Source organism: Myxocyprinus asiaticus, chromosome 22, assembly GCF_019703515.2.
Source record: "Myxocyprinus asiaticus isolate MX2 ecotype Aquarium Trade chromosome 22, UBuf_Myxa_2, whole genome shotgun sequence".
In the NCBI taxonomy this organism is placed as follows: domain Eukaryota; kingdom Metazoa; phylum Chordata; class Actinopteri; order Cypriniformes; family Catostomidae; genus Myxocyprinus; species Myxocyprinus asiaticus.
Genome location: NC_059365.1, coordinates 35,080,014 through 35,096,482, shown reverse-complemented (window position 1 = coordinate 35,096,482; position 16,469 = coordinate 35,080,014). Strand labels below are relative to the sequence as shown.

The 16,469-nt window shown below is 36.3% G+C and overlaps 1 protein-coding gene across 2 annotated transcripts; it reads left to right on the top strand.

The window, feature by feature from the left end:
- The first annotated feature begins 971 nt into the window (after positions 1 to 971).
- Positions 972 to 16,254, top strand: LOC127412994 (clathrin light chain B-like). 2 transcript variants are annotated; one of them, XM_051649762.1, is made up of 6 exons: positions 972 to 1,383; positions 5,637 to 5,686; positions 5,771 to 5,888; positions 7,073 to 7,184; positions 9,255 to 9,308; positions 14,735 to 16,254. In XM_051649762.1, exons 1-6 carry the CDS (start codon positions 1,203 to 1,205, stop codon positions 14,904 to 14,906), a joined length of 687 nt encoding a protein of 228 aa, XP_051505722.1. In that variant the 5' UTR covers positions 972 to 1,202; the 3' UTR covers positions 14,907 to 16,254. The 2 variants fall into 2 exon arrangements, with proteins under 2 accessions (XP_051505722.1, XP_051505723.1); XM_051649763.1 differs by lacking the exon at positions 9,255 to 9,308.
- The last annotated feature ends 215 nt before the right edge of the window (positions 16,255 to 16,469 follow it).

Sequence of the window (16,469 nt, the reverse complement as noted above, 5' to 3'; positions counted from 1 at the left end):
TAAATTAGAAAACCTTGTCATATTTACTTGCTTATTTGAGTAAATTTCACAGGTGAATAAAATAGGTACATTTTAATTAACTTTTTGAAGCTTCCTGGTTTCCTTGTTTGCTAGCTTATTTACACCGTTTTTATTGTTGATTTTGTTGTTATGTTTGGCAACTTCTTGTTTTGTGAAGTCTGAAGTTAACTTTCGCCTCAAAATTACCCATTTATGAACCAAAAAGACTGCGTTTTGTGCACCAAGTATTGAGGACTGCATGTGTTGCTTTACCATTTACTGCTATAAGCAATGCAAGGTGATGTTGTCTGATAGACTACATAGCATGCTTCGAGCTTCCCTGTGGAAGGGCTCGTATGTCATGTGGTACATGGTTAAAAAAGTGTCCATAAGGAAAGATGGGTTAGGGTTAGTGAAATGTTCTAATAGAAATTTACAGTTTAAATTTTAATAAGTTCATATACATCAGATTTGTAGGTAAAAGTTACTGAATTAACTGAAATATTTAAGTTAAATTTACTCACTCTTTTTAATCAATATTATGTCATGAAGTAGATTTTAATTAGAATAACGGTGTGCAAAAACTTAAAACGTAATTTTATTTTTTTATTTTTTTCAGTGTAGGAATCATTTAGGCAGTATAATCATTTTGACAAGGGTATGCTATGTTTTGTTGTTACCCCTACAATCAAACAATAATACATAAATAAATGAATTCCAACATTCATTGCTTTTTAGCTCCTATTCTAATTCACAGTTAGGCACAACTAGAGAAATTGTATTTTTGTTATACTTAAAAACCCCTCGTTTTAACATTTAAAATAACACACACCAGACTACTTATAGATCAATAAAATCTAAATCACACACAGTTAAATTTACACCACCAATGAGTCCATGTCAGAAGCTGCAGGAGCGCAGGAGCCTGCACTACCTCTTGTCTCCAGTAGATGGACACATACCACAACAAATCAACTGTCTGCTACGCTCAACTACGCCGAGAGCTGCGCGTCATTCAACTCATAGCTAACCTGCCGCAGTACAAAATAAATAATCCTCTACATACTTTAACAACATCCAAAGCTTTCTACGTTTACCCATTAACAGCTCGCGTAAGCTTAATTTCTTTTGACCGTCCTAACTCGCTCGCAGAACAAAACAGCCGGAGGGTTTTTAGAGCAGCCGGTGTTACTTTGTTAAACATGGCTGACGACTTTGGCTTCAGCGCGTCTGACAACGGAGTTCATGTAGAAGAGGACCCGGCCGCCGCGTTTCTGGCCCAGCAGGAGAATGAGATCGCCGTGATTGAAAACGACGCCGCCGGGTTCGGTGCGCTGGAGGACGGTGGACCTCCGCCCTCGGACACGTACACGATCATCGGAGGTGCGTGTGTTTCTCTGGCCCGTTTGCTTTTGCTCGCTCAGAGCGTTATTAAAGTATTTTTAGATAATTATGTGTACTATGACTGACAAATCTAGATGATTTTGAGTTTATTATATTTTTATGAAAGGGAAACTAGTGGCATGGGGTGTATATATATATATATATATATATATATATATGTATAATTATTATTATATTATATTATAATTTTATATCTTGAAAAGTTATTGTAACTTTTTAGGCTATTGTGTTCTTGTTGCACGTCACTAACAAACAAAAAAAAAGTAGCAAAAAGTACATGAGACTGGCAATGCTGTTTGGACATGTTCCATGGTATTCTATTATTTCCATGATAATTATTAATATGATGCTAAGTGTCTTGAAGTACCATGTAAATACTATGGTACATGAATGTGGTTATCACTCAGTACAATGGTATATATCAAAGTGTCAAAAGTTTGGAATAATGTACAGATTTTGCTGTTTCAGAAGGAAATTGGTACTTTAATTCACCAAAGTGGCATTCAGCTGATCACAAAGTATAGTCAGGTCATTACTGATGTAAAAAACAGCACCATCACTATTTGAAAAAAGTCATTTTTGATCAAATCTAGACAGGCCCCATTTCCAGCAGCCATCACTCCAACACCTTATCCTTGAGTAATCATGCTAAATTGCTAATTTGGTACTATAAAATAACTTGCCATTATATCAGACACTGCTGAAAGATATTTGGTTCATTAAATGTAGCTTAACATTGTCTTTGTGTTTGTTTTTGAGTTGCCATAGTATACAATAGACAGGCATGTCTTAAGGTCAATATTAGGGCAAAAAAGAAACAGCTTTCTCTAGAAACTCATCAGTCAGTCATTGTTTTGAGGAATGAAGGCTATACAATGCTTGAAATTGCCAAAAAAACTGAAGATATCATACAAAGTTGTACACTACAGTCTTCAAAGACAAAGGACAACTGGCTCTAACAAGGACAGAAAGAGATGTGGAAGGCCAGATGTACAACTAAACAAGAGGATAAGTACATCAGAGTCTCTAGTTTGAGAAATAGACACCTCACATGACCTCAGCTGACAGCTTCATTGAATTCTACCCGCTCAACACCAGTTTCATGTACAACAGTAAAGAGAAGACTCAGGGGTGCAGGCCTTATGGGAAGAATTGCAAAGAAAAAGCCACTTTTGAAACAGAAAAACAAAAAGAAAAGGTTAGAGTGGGCAAAGAAACACAGACATTGGACAACAGATAATTGGAAAAGAGTTTTATGGATCTTAACCCCATTGAGCTTTTGTGGGATCAGCTAGACTGTAAGGTGCATGAGAAGTACCCGACAAGACAGCCACATCTATGGCAAGTGCTACAGGAAGCGTGGGGTGAAATGTCACCTGAGTTTCTGGACAAACTGACAGCTAGAATGTCAAGGATCAGCAAAGCTGTCATTGCTGCACGTGGAGGATTTTTTGATGAGAACTCTTTGAAGTAGTTAATTTTTCAAATTGTAATAGTAATTTTTCACATTATTAATGTCCTGACTATACACTGTGATCAGCTGAATGCCACTTTGGTGAATAAAAGTAACAATTTCTTTCCATAAGAGCAAAATCTGCACATTATTCCAAACTTTTGGCCGTCAGTGTAATACCATCACAATACCATGGTACCCCACAGTACTGTTTTACAAGGGATACTACATTATTAGAATTAATTACTATAGCAAAAATACATCATAAAATCATGTGTAACTAAGCTGATCCACATGTAAATGTTGTTCATTATTATTACATAGTACTTACTTATGTAATACAATGTAACATTGACACTGTAAGAAATTTAATTTTCTATTAGGCTATTTTCAACAGAGTCTTCTTCATCATCATTATCATGATCCATAAGCAGCCTGTTGTGGAGAGATATTAGTTATTTTTTAAAACTGCTATGAAGACCACAATATACTTAGAAACTTAATTCTGCAACTGTATTAATAATAATAGAACGTAAAACTTAATACAATCAGATCAATATTGTCATGGTCTTTTAGCACTGTGCACTTAAAGTATGTTTTAGATGACAACACTGTACCACCCAAAGTAGGTTATGTCACACTGAATACAATTTAAGAGGACAAAACGGGTGCTATGTGCCCTGTGGTGAAACTGTAATTGAAAGGACATTATACACTCTGAAAGGTCTCTTCACACCACGATTTATAATTTTCCACTAATTACCTCCAATTTGATTTAGTATTTAAAAGGTCAGGCAAAGTCATTTCTATGTATACTACTCACAGTTCAACAAGGTTTGCTGCATTCCAGTGATACCTCAGTGTTCCCCAGTGGACCTCTGACCCTCTCGGGGGTTCTGGGGGCATGCTCTCCCATAAGACAATTTTGCACATTTTAAAGTTAAACGCATAAATCTGGTGCACTTTGAGAGCAAAATTAAGAGGCTAGATCTATGAAGAACTTTTGTGCTCTTGTAAACAATTGTGTGCTCTAGTAGTCATGTAATCATAAACACATTGACTGTATAGATATGAGTGATGATGACACGGCAAAAAAATCACACCCACAAAGCATAAATGAGACAGAGTTTAACGCAGTTCACAAATGGTCAAAACACAAAATTGACTAGACTAGAGCATACATTTGAGCCAGTGCTGGACATTAAGCATTGGTCATTCACTTGTCCGAGTAAGTAATTTGTCCGGAGAGAAAAAAGGACATTTAAGTTACATGCTCAAGTAACATGCCAAAGTTTATGTTGTATATTTTTCTAAAATTATGACCGATGCCCAACCTAATAGTGTAAACTGCACTGGGTAGGGGAGGAGGCTATTGTCATATGATAATTATTTTATGTTACGTATGATAGTCAAATAAAGGAAAGCCTCCATCACCATCATTTACAGCAGGAGTGCTCACACTTCTATGGAATGAGATCTACTTTTTTATCATATTATTGCAGCAAGATCTACCATGTACAATAAAGCCTATACATTATCACATGACCAAAACGTCAGGAGTCGTAGTGCAATTTGATGATTCTCAATACCAGCTTCAAAAACACAACACATAATAACACTAACTAACATGTCAATTATGGAAGAATGGTTTCAAGTTCTTAATTATTCAAGACTAGTAAACAGTCAGTAATAAAATAACAATAAAAAACAGCAATGAATAGAAATAGATTAAAATAATTCAATACTTTTTTTTTTTCAATAAGTTTTTAACAGCAGTTTCAAGTATTCAAGTAAATATTCAGAATGAAATGCAACATAAAACTACTACTGTTCTTCACTGTATGATTATAATACATTAATACTTTTAAAGCTACTAAAGTTACTCAGTCAAGAGCAGTGAGTGTTTTCTCATGTTCTTGTTCTGGTTGTTTGATTATTATAATGACACACTAGACAGCCGCAGGTTTATTAGCTTACATTTATACTTACAAGTCCCACATTTGAATACAAATCCGCTTTTTTCTCCGCTGTTTACGTTCACTTTAGACATCACTCTCTGTGTTTACATGAATACCTCACCAAGACGGGCATTTTGAAATGTATTTGACCGTTCAGGTGCGCTTTAGCGCAACCATTTTCACCACACACACACGTTCAGCACACACACATACGCCGCCTGTCAATCAAACAGGGCACAGCTGTTACTAGATCGCTTGCGAATTATACAATTACATGCTCTGGATTACTTTCAACGGCAGAATAACAATGTTAACTTTCTAATAAGTGACACAGACCTAGCCTATCACAAATACAGCCGGATATTTTTTCGTTTTTGACATTTTAATCAGTCTGCTTGTCCGGTCGGGCAAGTAAAATTATCTTTCACTTGCCCCTTCAAAAGTCCACTTGTCCCGGACAAGTGGACAAGTGTTAAGGATGGGCCCTGGGTTGGATAGATATGAATGGTGATGACACGGCAAAAAAGTCACACCCACAAAGCATGGTAAACGAGACGGAGTTTAACTGACTGACTGGGAGTGAGAGATGCTTTGCCGAAGCAACGGCGCAAAACACAATGTTAGAGTTCTTTTATGTTATTATGAGAAGTGTACAAATATTTTTGGTTCATTATGAAACTGTGGCAGGACAAATAAGATCTAGGTAATTAATGGGAAACATTGTACCTATAATGTTTGCATGAGGTAACGTAGCATCGAAACTGATGCCCATCAAGTGCTAAAACTCACATTCACAAGTTGTTTCCCCTATTTGAGCGCAGGTGAATTTGGAGGTGCACCAGTCACCGCCGTAAACGGAGATATGTTTCAGGTAAGTGTGGTCAGAAAACTGCAAATATTTTCCGATTAACTGTTTTGTACAATTCATGTTTATGTATTAACGTTACGTCATTAGGACATCAACGGCACAACGGACAGCTACTCGGCCATTGCTCAAGTGGACATGCAGAGACAAGAACCTGAGAGCTTGCGCAAATGGAGGGAGGAACAAATGGCTCGGCTGGAGGAATTAGGTGATGAATTATTTCCTGTATAATTATAAATAATGTAAAGTAGGAAATTGTGTTTTTTTTTTACAAACTGGATAGACTGGCAGTTCAATTAAGACAACTATTTGACATGTTATAATATTAGATGCAGGTCATTTCTTAGGTGAAAGCTTTAGTTTTCCTTTTGTAAAATTAGGTCTACCTTTATTTCATTTAAACGAACATTAAGCATTTTTTTTTCCCACTTAGAGTCACCTAATGAAATAAATAATGCCTTTAACTGATGTGTTTATAATGACGTACACTCACATTTTGTTTGTAGAAAAAAGATTACATTAAGGTGGTCTCCTCTCATGGTGGCCACCATATTGAGATCACATGACTAGCCAAATACTTTGTACTATCAAGAAAACTCCCTATTATCCAAGAGTTTCAGTTGCTGAATATCTTACTTAACAGAGAACCAACAAATCTCATATATATTTATTTAACCTTCTGAGACCCGAGCGTGACTGCTGTGTGCATTTTCCATTTTGATTCATAACTAGTAGCACCTAATAAACATGCAAAAAAAAAAAAAAATATCTAGAGCAAATCGTTTCCTAAAAATGGATGTCCACATATGTGGACAGAGGGACTAAGTTGTGACATTTTAAATACATCCAAGCTATAAAGTCAGGTTTTTTTCATCAAATTGTTTATTATGTTTCCAGGAAAGTTGGTGTTTCATGTTTTTGAGACGTTACAGACGTTACATCAGAAATACGATTCAAAGTAATGGCCGGTATCATCCAATTCCTGCCAACCATGTTAAAATTATACATTCTGAGTTCTGAATCTATGTACTGATTACAATTGTTCCATGTCCAAACATCATCTGCAGGTTTCAGTGTAAAAACATAATTAGGTTTCTTACCAGTGGTTTTGTTGGCATAGTTGGTGCCATGTTGTTTTGTCACATGACATGTGTCGAAAGTTTAACCCTTTTCTGACAGCACAGAGTCTCCTGAACTGAGATCAATCGCTTTAAATAAATTGAAATTCTGCGTTGCATATTGCGAAGCCAAAATACGTTCTCGCATGTGTGCGCGGGAGGTCGCACGTGGTTAATGTTCACTGTATTTCAGACATCTTATTTTTTAAATCCATAACAATTTGTGTCTGTTTAATGAGAATAATATGGATTTTCATTGGTTTCTGATGTGTAGATTCGGCCTCTAAAGCAGCTGAGGCTGTGTGGAGGGAGAAAGCTCGGAAAGAGCTTGAGGACTGGCATGTACACCAGAATGATCAGATGGAGAAAAATAAAGCCAACAACAGGTATGTTTCACTCCTTCTTCATTGAGCTGTATGTATATATTCTGATGCAGACAGTTCACAATATTAACTTATTGTAAAATTATCGCTAAGTTTAACCAGCTTTATCATTTACTTAAAGAGCACCTATTATGGTTTTTCAAATATTACCTTTCATGTAGTGTGTTATATAGCTGTTTGTGAATGTAAAAGAGTCTGCAAAGTTTTTGTAGCAGTTATTGACTCCCAAAAGAAAGAACCGATTCTGAACACTTGAAACGAGTCGTTAGTAATTCCAGACTTACTTCCTGTACTAACCTACGTAATTTGGTAACAAAAAACCCGCCTCTGGTCTGTTTACATGTACAGCCAGTGCAGGATGTTAGCCTGTTAGCTGTTAGCCTCTGCTCACCGGCTAACTCACGTTATTGTCAAACTACATATAAACTTTCCACTGAGAAATGTCCTGTTCTCGTCGTGTTTGTGATGGTGGTTCGGGTTGAGCTTCCGATGTATCACTATCGGATTCGGGCTCAATTGGTAAGGTAAAACAGACATTTTTTCAGACGGAGCTGAAACTCGGATATGGTAGTGGCCATTTCCTTTCCGACACGCGCTGTAAGCAGTAGACCAATCACAACAGACTGGGACATCTGACCAATCAGTGCAGAGTTGGCTCTCTGAAAGGAGGAGTTTAGAATAAATCCTTCAGAACAGATCATTGAACGAGTCGTTTTTGACACTGGGAAAAAAAGGTAATGCTGCAATTTAAATTATGAGCAAATTAAAGTGTTTTTTTGACCTTGGATGCATGTAAATCTATTGTATGAGACCTTTAAAACAAAATTAGGTACAATTTAAAAACCATAATAGGTGCTCTTTAAGTCATTATTATTGATTTAAACTGATTTAAAGACACCATGAAATCAAAATTGGAGTTTTGTGGCATTAAGTCCACGTCTGATAGCATTTAGGCCATCTATATGATATCCTACAAAGTGAGAAAATAAACTTATTCAAAAGGACCAAAAATACACATTTTCAGGACCATTCCAGACCAGAAATATAGATGACTCATCTTTTTTGCATGGGTATATTCTATTTTTTGTTTAATAAAATATCAACACAGTAACACAGGAAAGAAAACTGTGTTCATGTAACCATTTCATGGGGTCTTTAAAGACATGATATTAGAGTTTTTATATAAATAATTTGGTTTAGACAGAAATGTAACTAATCCATTACGAGACTAACACCAGCCATCTGTCACACATCTCAGCTCAGACTTCAAGTTTTGCATGGTGTCTGATTTCCACTGTCTTTTACTGTAGTTTTTCATGTGCACAGTGAAGACTGTGTGTTTTTTTGTTTTTTATAGATCAATCGTATGGACTTTGACTTTATTAGACATTTATTATTTGGGTATACCACATAGTAAACTTTATAATTTATTATTGGTCGTACCTTCCCCTTAGTCACATGTAGCAATAATGAGCCTCGTTCATGAATCCCGAGCAGAACGAATTTGTGTGTAAATCGATCATAAATCCATTCTTAAATAAATTGCTGCACTGAAATTAATGTGACGATTATGCAACAATGGTTTTATGAGTAATTTAGACAGATATTTGTTCTGCTTGTGTTTAAGGATGAATGAGGCCCATTGTGTGTTTTTCTTTGTAGAGTTAGATTCGTGTAAGTTTAATGATCAATAAAAGTTTATGAGAAATTCAGATTATAATAGCCAAACTGCTTTGTTGATCCGTTGGCTTACTAGATATTAATGTGAAGCAGTATTATGACTTATTGCGGTGATTAATGACAACTGTAACTTGTATTAGTGCATAGATTGTTAACTGTCAGAAAGTACACTGATAGATATAAAATACTAATTTAATCTTTTTTACATCCTCATCATTGCACAGTCGTTCATTGTCATGAAAAACATTTGATGTACTTTAACACTTATTTCATGTGCAGCTTTTGTGTACTGACTCTCTCCCTCTGTATCTCTTTCTTTTACTCTCCCACACCCATTTTCTTCTTCATCCCCCTTTTTATCCTCTTCTGCTATCTTGCCTGTTTGTGCACTAGGAATGCTGATAAGGCTTTCTACAAACAGCCCAACTCTGATGCCATAGGCTTGGTGTACGTTTACCATAACATGTCCCTAAATCAGCAAAATGGCATAATTGCACACAGTTTCTCACTTGCATCACATAAACAAAGATACTATTTTAGATCCTGTTTACATAATTGGGGATGCATGGCTCTATTAAATGTCTTTAAGATTTGAATGGCGTATTTCATCTTACCTTTTAAACTTTATGCTATTCTTTTTTTCTAACAATACAGTATGTTCTTCTTTATGTATTAATGTCATTCTATTTTTTAGCAGATAATAGCACATTTAGGATTCTTAAATTTATATATATTATTTTATATTATGCCGTGTCTGTGAGAGTGACTGACAGACAGACAGATAGATAGATAGATAGATAGATAGATAAGAGGCAAGCAGACAGACAGACAGACAGACAGATAGATAGATAGATAGATAGATAGATAGATAGATAGATAGATAGATAGATAGATAAGAGGCAAGCGGACAGACAGACAGACAGACTGATATACAGATACAAAGACAGACAGACAGACAGACAGATAGATAGATAGATAGATAGATAGATAAGAGGCAAGCAGACAGACAGATAGATAGATAGATAGATAGATAGATAAGAGGCAAGCAGACAGACAGACAGACAGACTGATATACAGATACAAAGACAGACAGACAGACAGACGGATAGATAGATAGATAGATAGATAGATAAGAGGCAAGCAGACAGACAGACAGATAGATAGATAGATAGATGGATAGATAGATAGATAAATAGATAAGAGGCAAGCAGACAGACAGACAGACAGACTGATATACAGATAAAAAGATAGATAGATAGATAGATAGATAGATAGATAAGAGGCAAGCAGACAGACAGACAGACAGATAGATAGATAGACAGATAGATAAGAGGCAAGCAGACAGACAGATAGTAGATAGATAGATAAGATGCAAGCAGACAGACAGACAGACAGATAGATAGATAAATAGATAGATAGATAGATAGATAGATAGATAAGAGGCAAGCAGACAGACAAACAGATAGATAGATAGATATTCAGATAAGAGGCAAACAGACAGACAGATAGTAGATAGATAGATAGATAGATAGATAAGAGGCAAGCAGACAGACAGATAGATAGATAGATAGATAGATAGATAGATAGATAGATAGATAGATAAGAGGCAAGCGGACAGACAGACAGACAGACTGATATACAGATACAAAGACAGACAGACAGACAGACAGGCAGATAGATAGATAGATAGATAGACAGATAGATAAGAGGCAAGCAGACAGACAGACAGACAGATAGATAGATAGATAGATAAGAGGCAAGCAGACAGACAGACAGACAGATAGATAGATAGATAGACAGATAGATAGATAAGAGGCAAGCAGACAGACAGATAGTAGATAGATAGATAGATAAGATGCAAGCAGACAGACAGACAGATAGATAGATAAATAGACAGATACATAGATAGATAAGAGGCAAGCAGACAGACAGACAGACAGATAGATAGATAGATAGATAGATAGATAGATAAGAGGCAAGCAGACAGACAGATAGATAGATAGATGAGGCAAGCAGACAGACAGACAGATAGATAGATAAATAGATAGATAGATAAGAGGCAAGCAGACAGAAAGACAGACAGATAGACAGATAGATAGATAGATAAGAGGCAAGCGGACAGACAGACAGACAGACTGATATACAGATACAAAGACAGACAGACAGATAGATAGATAAGAGGCAAGCAGACAGACAGACAGATAGATAGATAGATAGATAGATAGATAGATAGATAGATAGATAGATAAATAGATAAGAGGCAAGCAGACAGACAGACTGATATACAGATAAAAAGATAGACAGACAGATAGATAGATAGATAGATAGATAAGAGGCAAGCAGACAGACAGACAGACAGATAGATAGATAGACAGATAGATAGATAAGAGGCAAGCAGACAGACAGATAGATAGATAAATAGATAAGAGGCAAGCAGACAGACAGACTGATATACAGATAAAAAGATAGACAGACAGACAGACAGACAGATAGATAGATAGATAGATAGATAAGAGGCAAGCGGACAGACAGACAGACAGACTGATATACAGATAAAAAGATAGACAGACAGATAGATAGATAGATAGATAGATAGATAAGATGCAAGCAGACAGACAGACAGATAGATAGATAGATAAATAGATAGATAAGAGGCAAGCATACAGACAGACAAATAGATAGATAGATAGATAGATAAGAGGCAAGCAGACAGACAGACAGACAGATAGATAGATAGATAGATAAGAGGCAAGCGGACAGACAGACAGATAGACAGACAGACAGATAAAAAGATAGACAGACAGACAGATAGATAAGAGGCAAGCAGACAGACAGATAGATAGATAGATAAGAGGCAAGCAGACAGACAGACAGATAGATAGATAAGAGGCAAACAGATAGATAGATAGACAAATAGATAGATATAGATAGATAGATAGAGGCAAGCAGACAGACAGACAGACAGATAGATTGACAGACAGACTGATATACAGATAAAAAGATAGACAGACAGACAGACAGACAGATAGATAGATAGATAAGATGCAAGCAGACAGACAGACAGATAGATAGATAGATAAATAGATAGATAAGAGGCAAGCATACAGACAGACAGATAGATAGATAGATAGATAGATAGATAAGAGGCAAGCAGACAGACAGACAGACAGACAGATAGATAGATAGATAGATAGATAGATAGATAGATAGATAAGAGGCAAGCGGACAGACAGACAGACAGACTGATATACAGATACAAAGACAGACAGACAGACAGACAGATAGATAGATAGATAGATAGATAGATAGATAAGAGGCAAGCAGACAGACAGACAGATAGATAGATAGATAGATAGATAAGAGGCAAGCAGACAGACAGACAGACAGACAGACTGATATACAGATACAAAGACAGACAGACAGACAGACGGATAGATAGATAGATAGATAGATAAGAGGCAAGCAGACAGACAGACAGATAGATAGATAGATAGATAGATAGATAGATAGATAGATAGATAGATAAATAGATAAGAGGCAAGCAGACAGACAGACAGACAGACTGATATACAGATAAAAAGATAGATAGATAGATAGATAGATAGATAGATAGATAGATAGATAAGAGGCAAGCAGACAGACAGACAGACAGATAGATAGATAGACAGATAGATAAGAGGCAAGCAGACAGACAGATAGTAGATAGATAGATAAGATGCAAGCAGACAGACAGACAGACAGATAGATAGATAAATAGATAGATAGATAGATAGATAGATAGATAAGAGGCAAGCAGACAGACAAACAGATAGATAGATAGATATTCAGATAAGAGGCAAACAGACAGACAGATAGTAGATAGATAGATAGATAGATAGATAGATAGATAAGAGGCAAGCAGACAGACAGATAGATAGATAGATAGATAGATAAGAGGCAAGCGGACAGACAGACAGACAGACTGATATACAGATACAAAGACAGACAGACAGACAGACAGGCAGATAGATAGATAGATAGATAGACAGATAGATAAGAGGCAAGCAGACAGACAGACAGACAGATAGATAGATAGATAGATAAGAGGCAAGCAGACAGACAGACAGACAGATAGATAGATAGATAGACAGATAGATAGATAAGAGGCAAGCAGACAGACAGATAGTAGATAGATAGATAGATAAGATGCAAGCAGACAGACAGACAGACAGATAGATAGATAAATAGACAGATACATAGATAGATAAGAGGCAAGCAGACAGACAGACAGACAGATAGATAGATAGATAGATAGATAAGAGGCAAGCAGACAGACAGATAGATAGATAGATGAGGCAAGCAGACAGACAGACAGATAGATAGATAAATAGATAGATAGATAAGAGGCAAGCAGACAGAAAGACAGACAGATAGACAGATAGATAGATAGATAAGAGGCAAGCGGACAGACAGACAGACAGACTGATATACAGATACAAAGACAGACAGACAGATAGATAGATAAGAGGCAAGCAGACAGACAGACAGATAGATAGATAGATAGATAGATAAATAGATAAGAGGCAAGCAGACAGACAGACTGATATACAGATAAAAAGATAGACAGACAGATAGATAGATAGATAGATAGATAAGAGGCAAGCAGACAGACAGACAGACAGATAGATAGATAGACAGATAGATAGATAAGAGGCAAGCAGACAGACAGATAGATAGATAAATAGATAAGAGGCAAGCAGACAGACAGACTGATATACAGATAAAAAGATAGACAGACAGACAGACAGACAGATAGATAGATAGATAGATAAGAGGCAAGCGGACAGACAGACAGACAGACTGATATACAGATAAAAAGATAGACAGATAGATAGATAGATAGATAGATAGATAAGATGCAAGCAGACAGACAGACAGATAGATAGATAGATAAATAGATAGATAAGAGGCAAGCATACAGACAGACAAATAGATAGATAGATAGATAGATAAGAGGCAAGCAGACAGACAGACAGACAGATAGATAGATAGATAGATAGATAAGAGGCAAGCGGACAGACAGACAGATAGACAGACAGACAGATAAAAAGATAGACAGACAGTCAGATAGATAAGAGGCAAGCAGACAGACAGATAGATAGATAGATAAGAGGCAAGCAGACAGACAGACAGATAGATAAATAGATAAGAGGCAAGCAGACAGACAGACAGACAGATAGATTGACAGACAGACTGATATACAGATAAAAAGATAGACAGACAGACAGACAGACAGATAGATAGATAGATAAGATGCAAGCAGACAGACAGACAGATAGATAGATAGATAAATAGATAGATAAGAGGCAAGCATACAGACAGACAAATAGATAGATAGATAGATAGATAGATAAGAGGCAAGCAGACAGACAGACAGACAGACAGATAGATAGATAGATAGATAAGAGGCAAGCGGACAGACAGACAGATAGACAGACAGACAGATAGATAAGAGGCAAGCAGACAGACAGATAGATAGATAGATAGATAAGAGGCAAGCAGACAGACAGATAGATAGATAAGAGGCAAACAGATAGATAGATAGACAAATAGATATAGATAGATAGATAGATAGAGGCAGACAGACAGACAGACAGACAGATAGATTGACAGACAGACTGATATACAGATAAAAAGATAGATAGACAGACAGATAGATAAGAGGCAAGCAGACAGACAGACAGACAGACAGACAGACAGATAGATAGATAGATAGATAGATAAGAGGCAAGAAGGCATACCGACAGATAGATAGAGACAGACAACATGGCATGACCTCTGACCTGTACACTGTCTGTGAGTTGACTGATTATTCTCTTCTTTTATTGCTGTAGAGCATCTGAGGAGGCCTTCCTCAAGGAGTGTGATGATGACAGTCCCGGCACAGAGTGGGAGAAAGTGGCCCGGCTGTGTGATTTCAACCCAAAAACCAGCCGTCAGACTAAAGACGTGTCTCGAATGCGCTCTGTTCTCATTTCTCTAAAACAGACTCCTCTGGTTCGCTAAAATAACTCTCTAAAATAATGTTTCACAGGCTTTCTTTCTTTTCCCTTCTTGCACTTTATTTTAGTGAGGCTGAACACTCTAACAAGTTTTTAACGGGGTCATAGATTGTGTACAATTTATTGTATTTAAACTTTCTATTTATGTGCCCTGGTGTTTTGCTGGGTCAGAAGATTTAATTTGGCTATTCCATACATTCAAGAATTTTGTAAATGAAGAAAAATTACAAGTGTTCCTCAAATATTGTACATAAAGTGACCAGGTCAAGGAATTGATGTTTATTACATGAATCCCAATGTAAGTGAAATCATTAATAAGGCAGTAGTTTTACCATAATGCCAAAAATGGTTTAGTCCAGCTTTGTGATAGTTACAATTAACTTTGTATTGATTGTTGTGATATTTACAGTTAGTACCCACAAACCATCAGACAGCATTTATCCAACAGGAACCATTCAGGGTCTTTAATGTTATACAGATATCTCCACATGTCTACTGGTTTGTTTCAGTATAGATACAGACACAGTTTAGTTACCATCTCTAACCCTACAGAGTATTCTATACTCTTCGTTTCTTTTCATAAATTGTAACAATCAATGCCCAGATTTGGTATTATCTGCTTTCATGTATTTATGTTCACTGCAATGAGGGAAGTTACATTTGTGAGCTTGTTAAGGTTCTTGTTTTATTATAATTTACACATTAGCACATTGTCATTATTAGTTACAAATGCAGCTCTTTTTATGTCTGTTGTTCCCATAGCAGTCAGCACTTGGGATATTTTCCAGCAGGAGTAAAAGATCACAGCAGTTCCTATTATTCACAGGTGTATTACCCTGCTAATATATCAAAGCACAGCACTGCAAGCCTTCATTACTTCCTGTACTTGGATCGCAGTTCATATTGTTCTGTTATGTTACTGTATACACAAGGATGAATAATTCTGAGTTTGAAGCACATCTTTTGTCAAGTGTCGAGTTCCTTAATGTGGCCTCAGTCTACAGCATTGAATTCTGTGCCTGAACCTTTGCTCACTGTGACTTACTGTCTATCCATAGGACTTCATCATCCGAGCTGCCAAAATCTAAAAACAGTAGAACGGTAGCACAATAAAATAACAATATTGCTTTTTATAGAACTTGGTCCAGATGTAGAATTTTTAATTCTACTTGTTACGAGCTTGAAACGACTTAAATGTTACTGATTGTTTGTATAATTAATATTCACCCAACTGGGAGGCCTTGTTACATTGAGTAATCTGTGTTGCCTTTTGAGCTTTTAACCAGTTTACTTGCATACTATAATAAATGATGGTTTCCTGTAGAAACCATTTGCATATGTTTGACTCTAAACCAAGTGTTGTTTTTTTTTTCTTCAATTTTTGGAATCCTTTGGCGTATGATGCAACAAGTAGTGCTGAAGTCAACTGATTTTAGTAGTAGACCATCATATCTCTATGTAAATATAAAAGAATGATCCTGCCACTTTTTTTTTTAAACTGACGTTTTCTTCAGAATCATATGCGAAAATTGCCATTTTGACCCTCTTCTACAAAATAATGGATTAC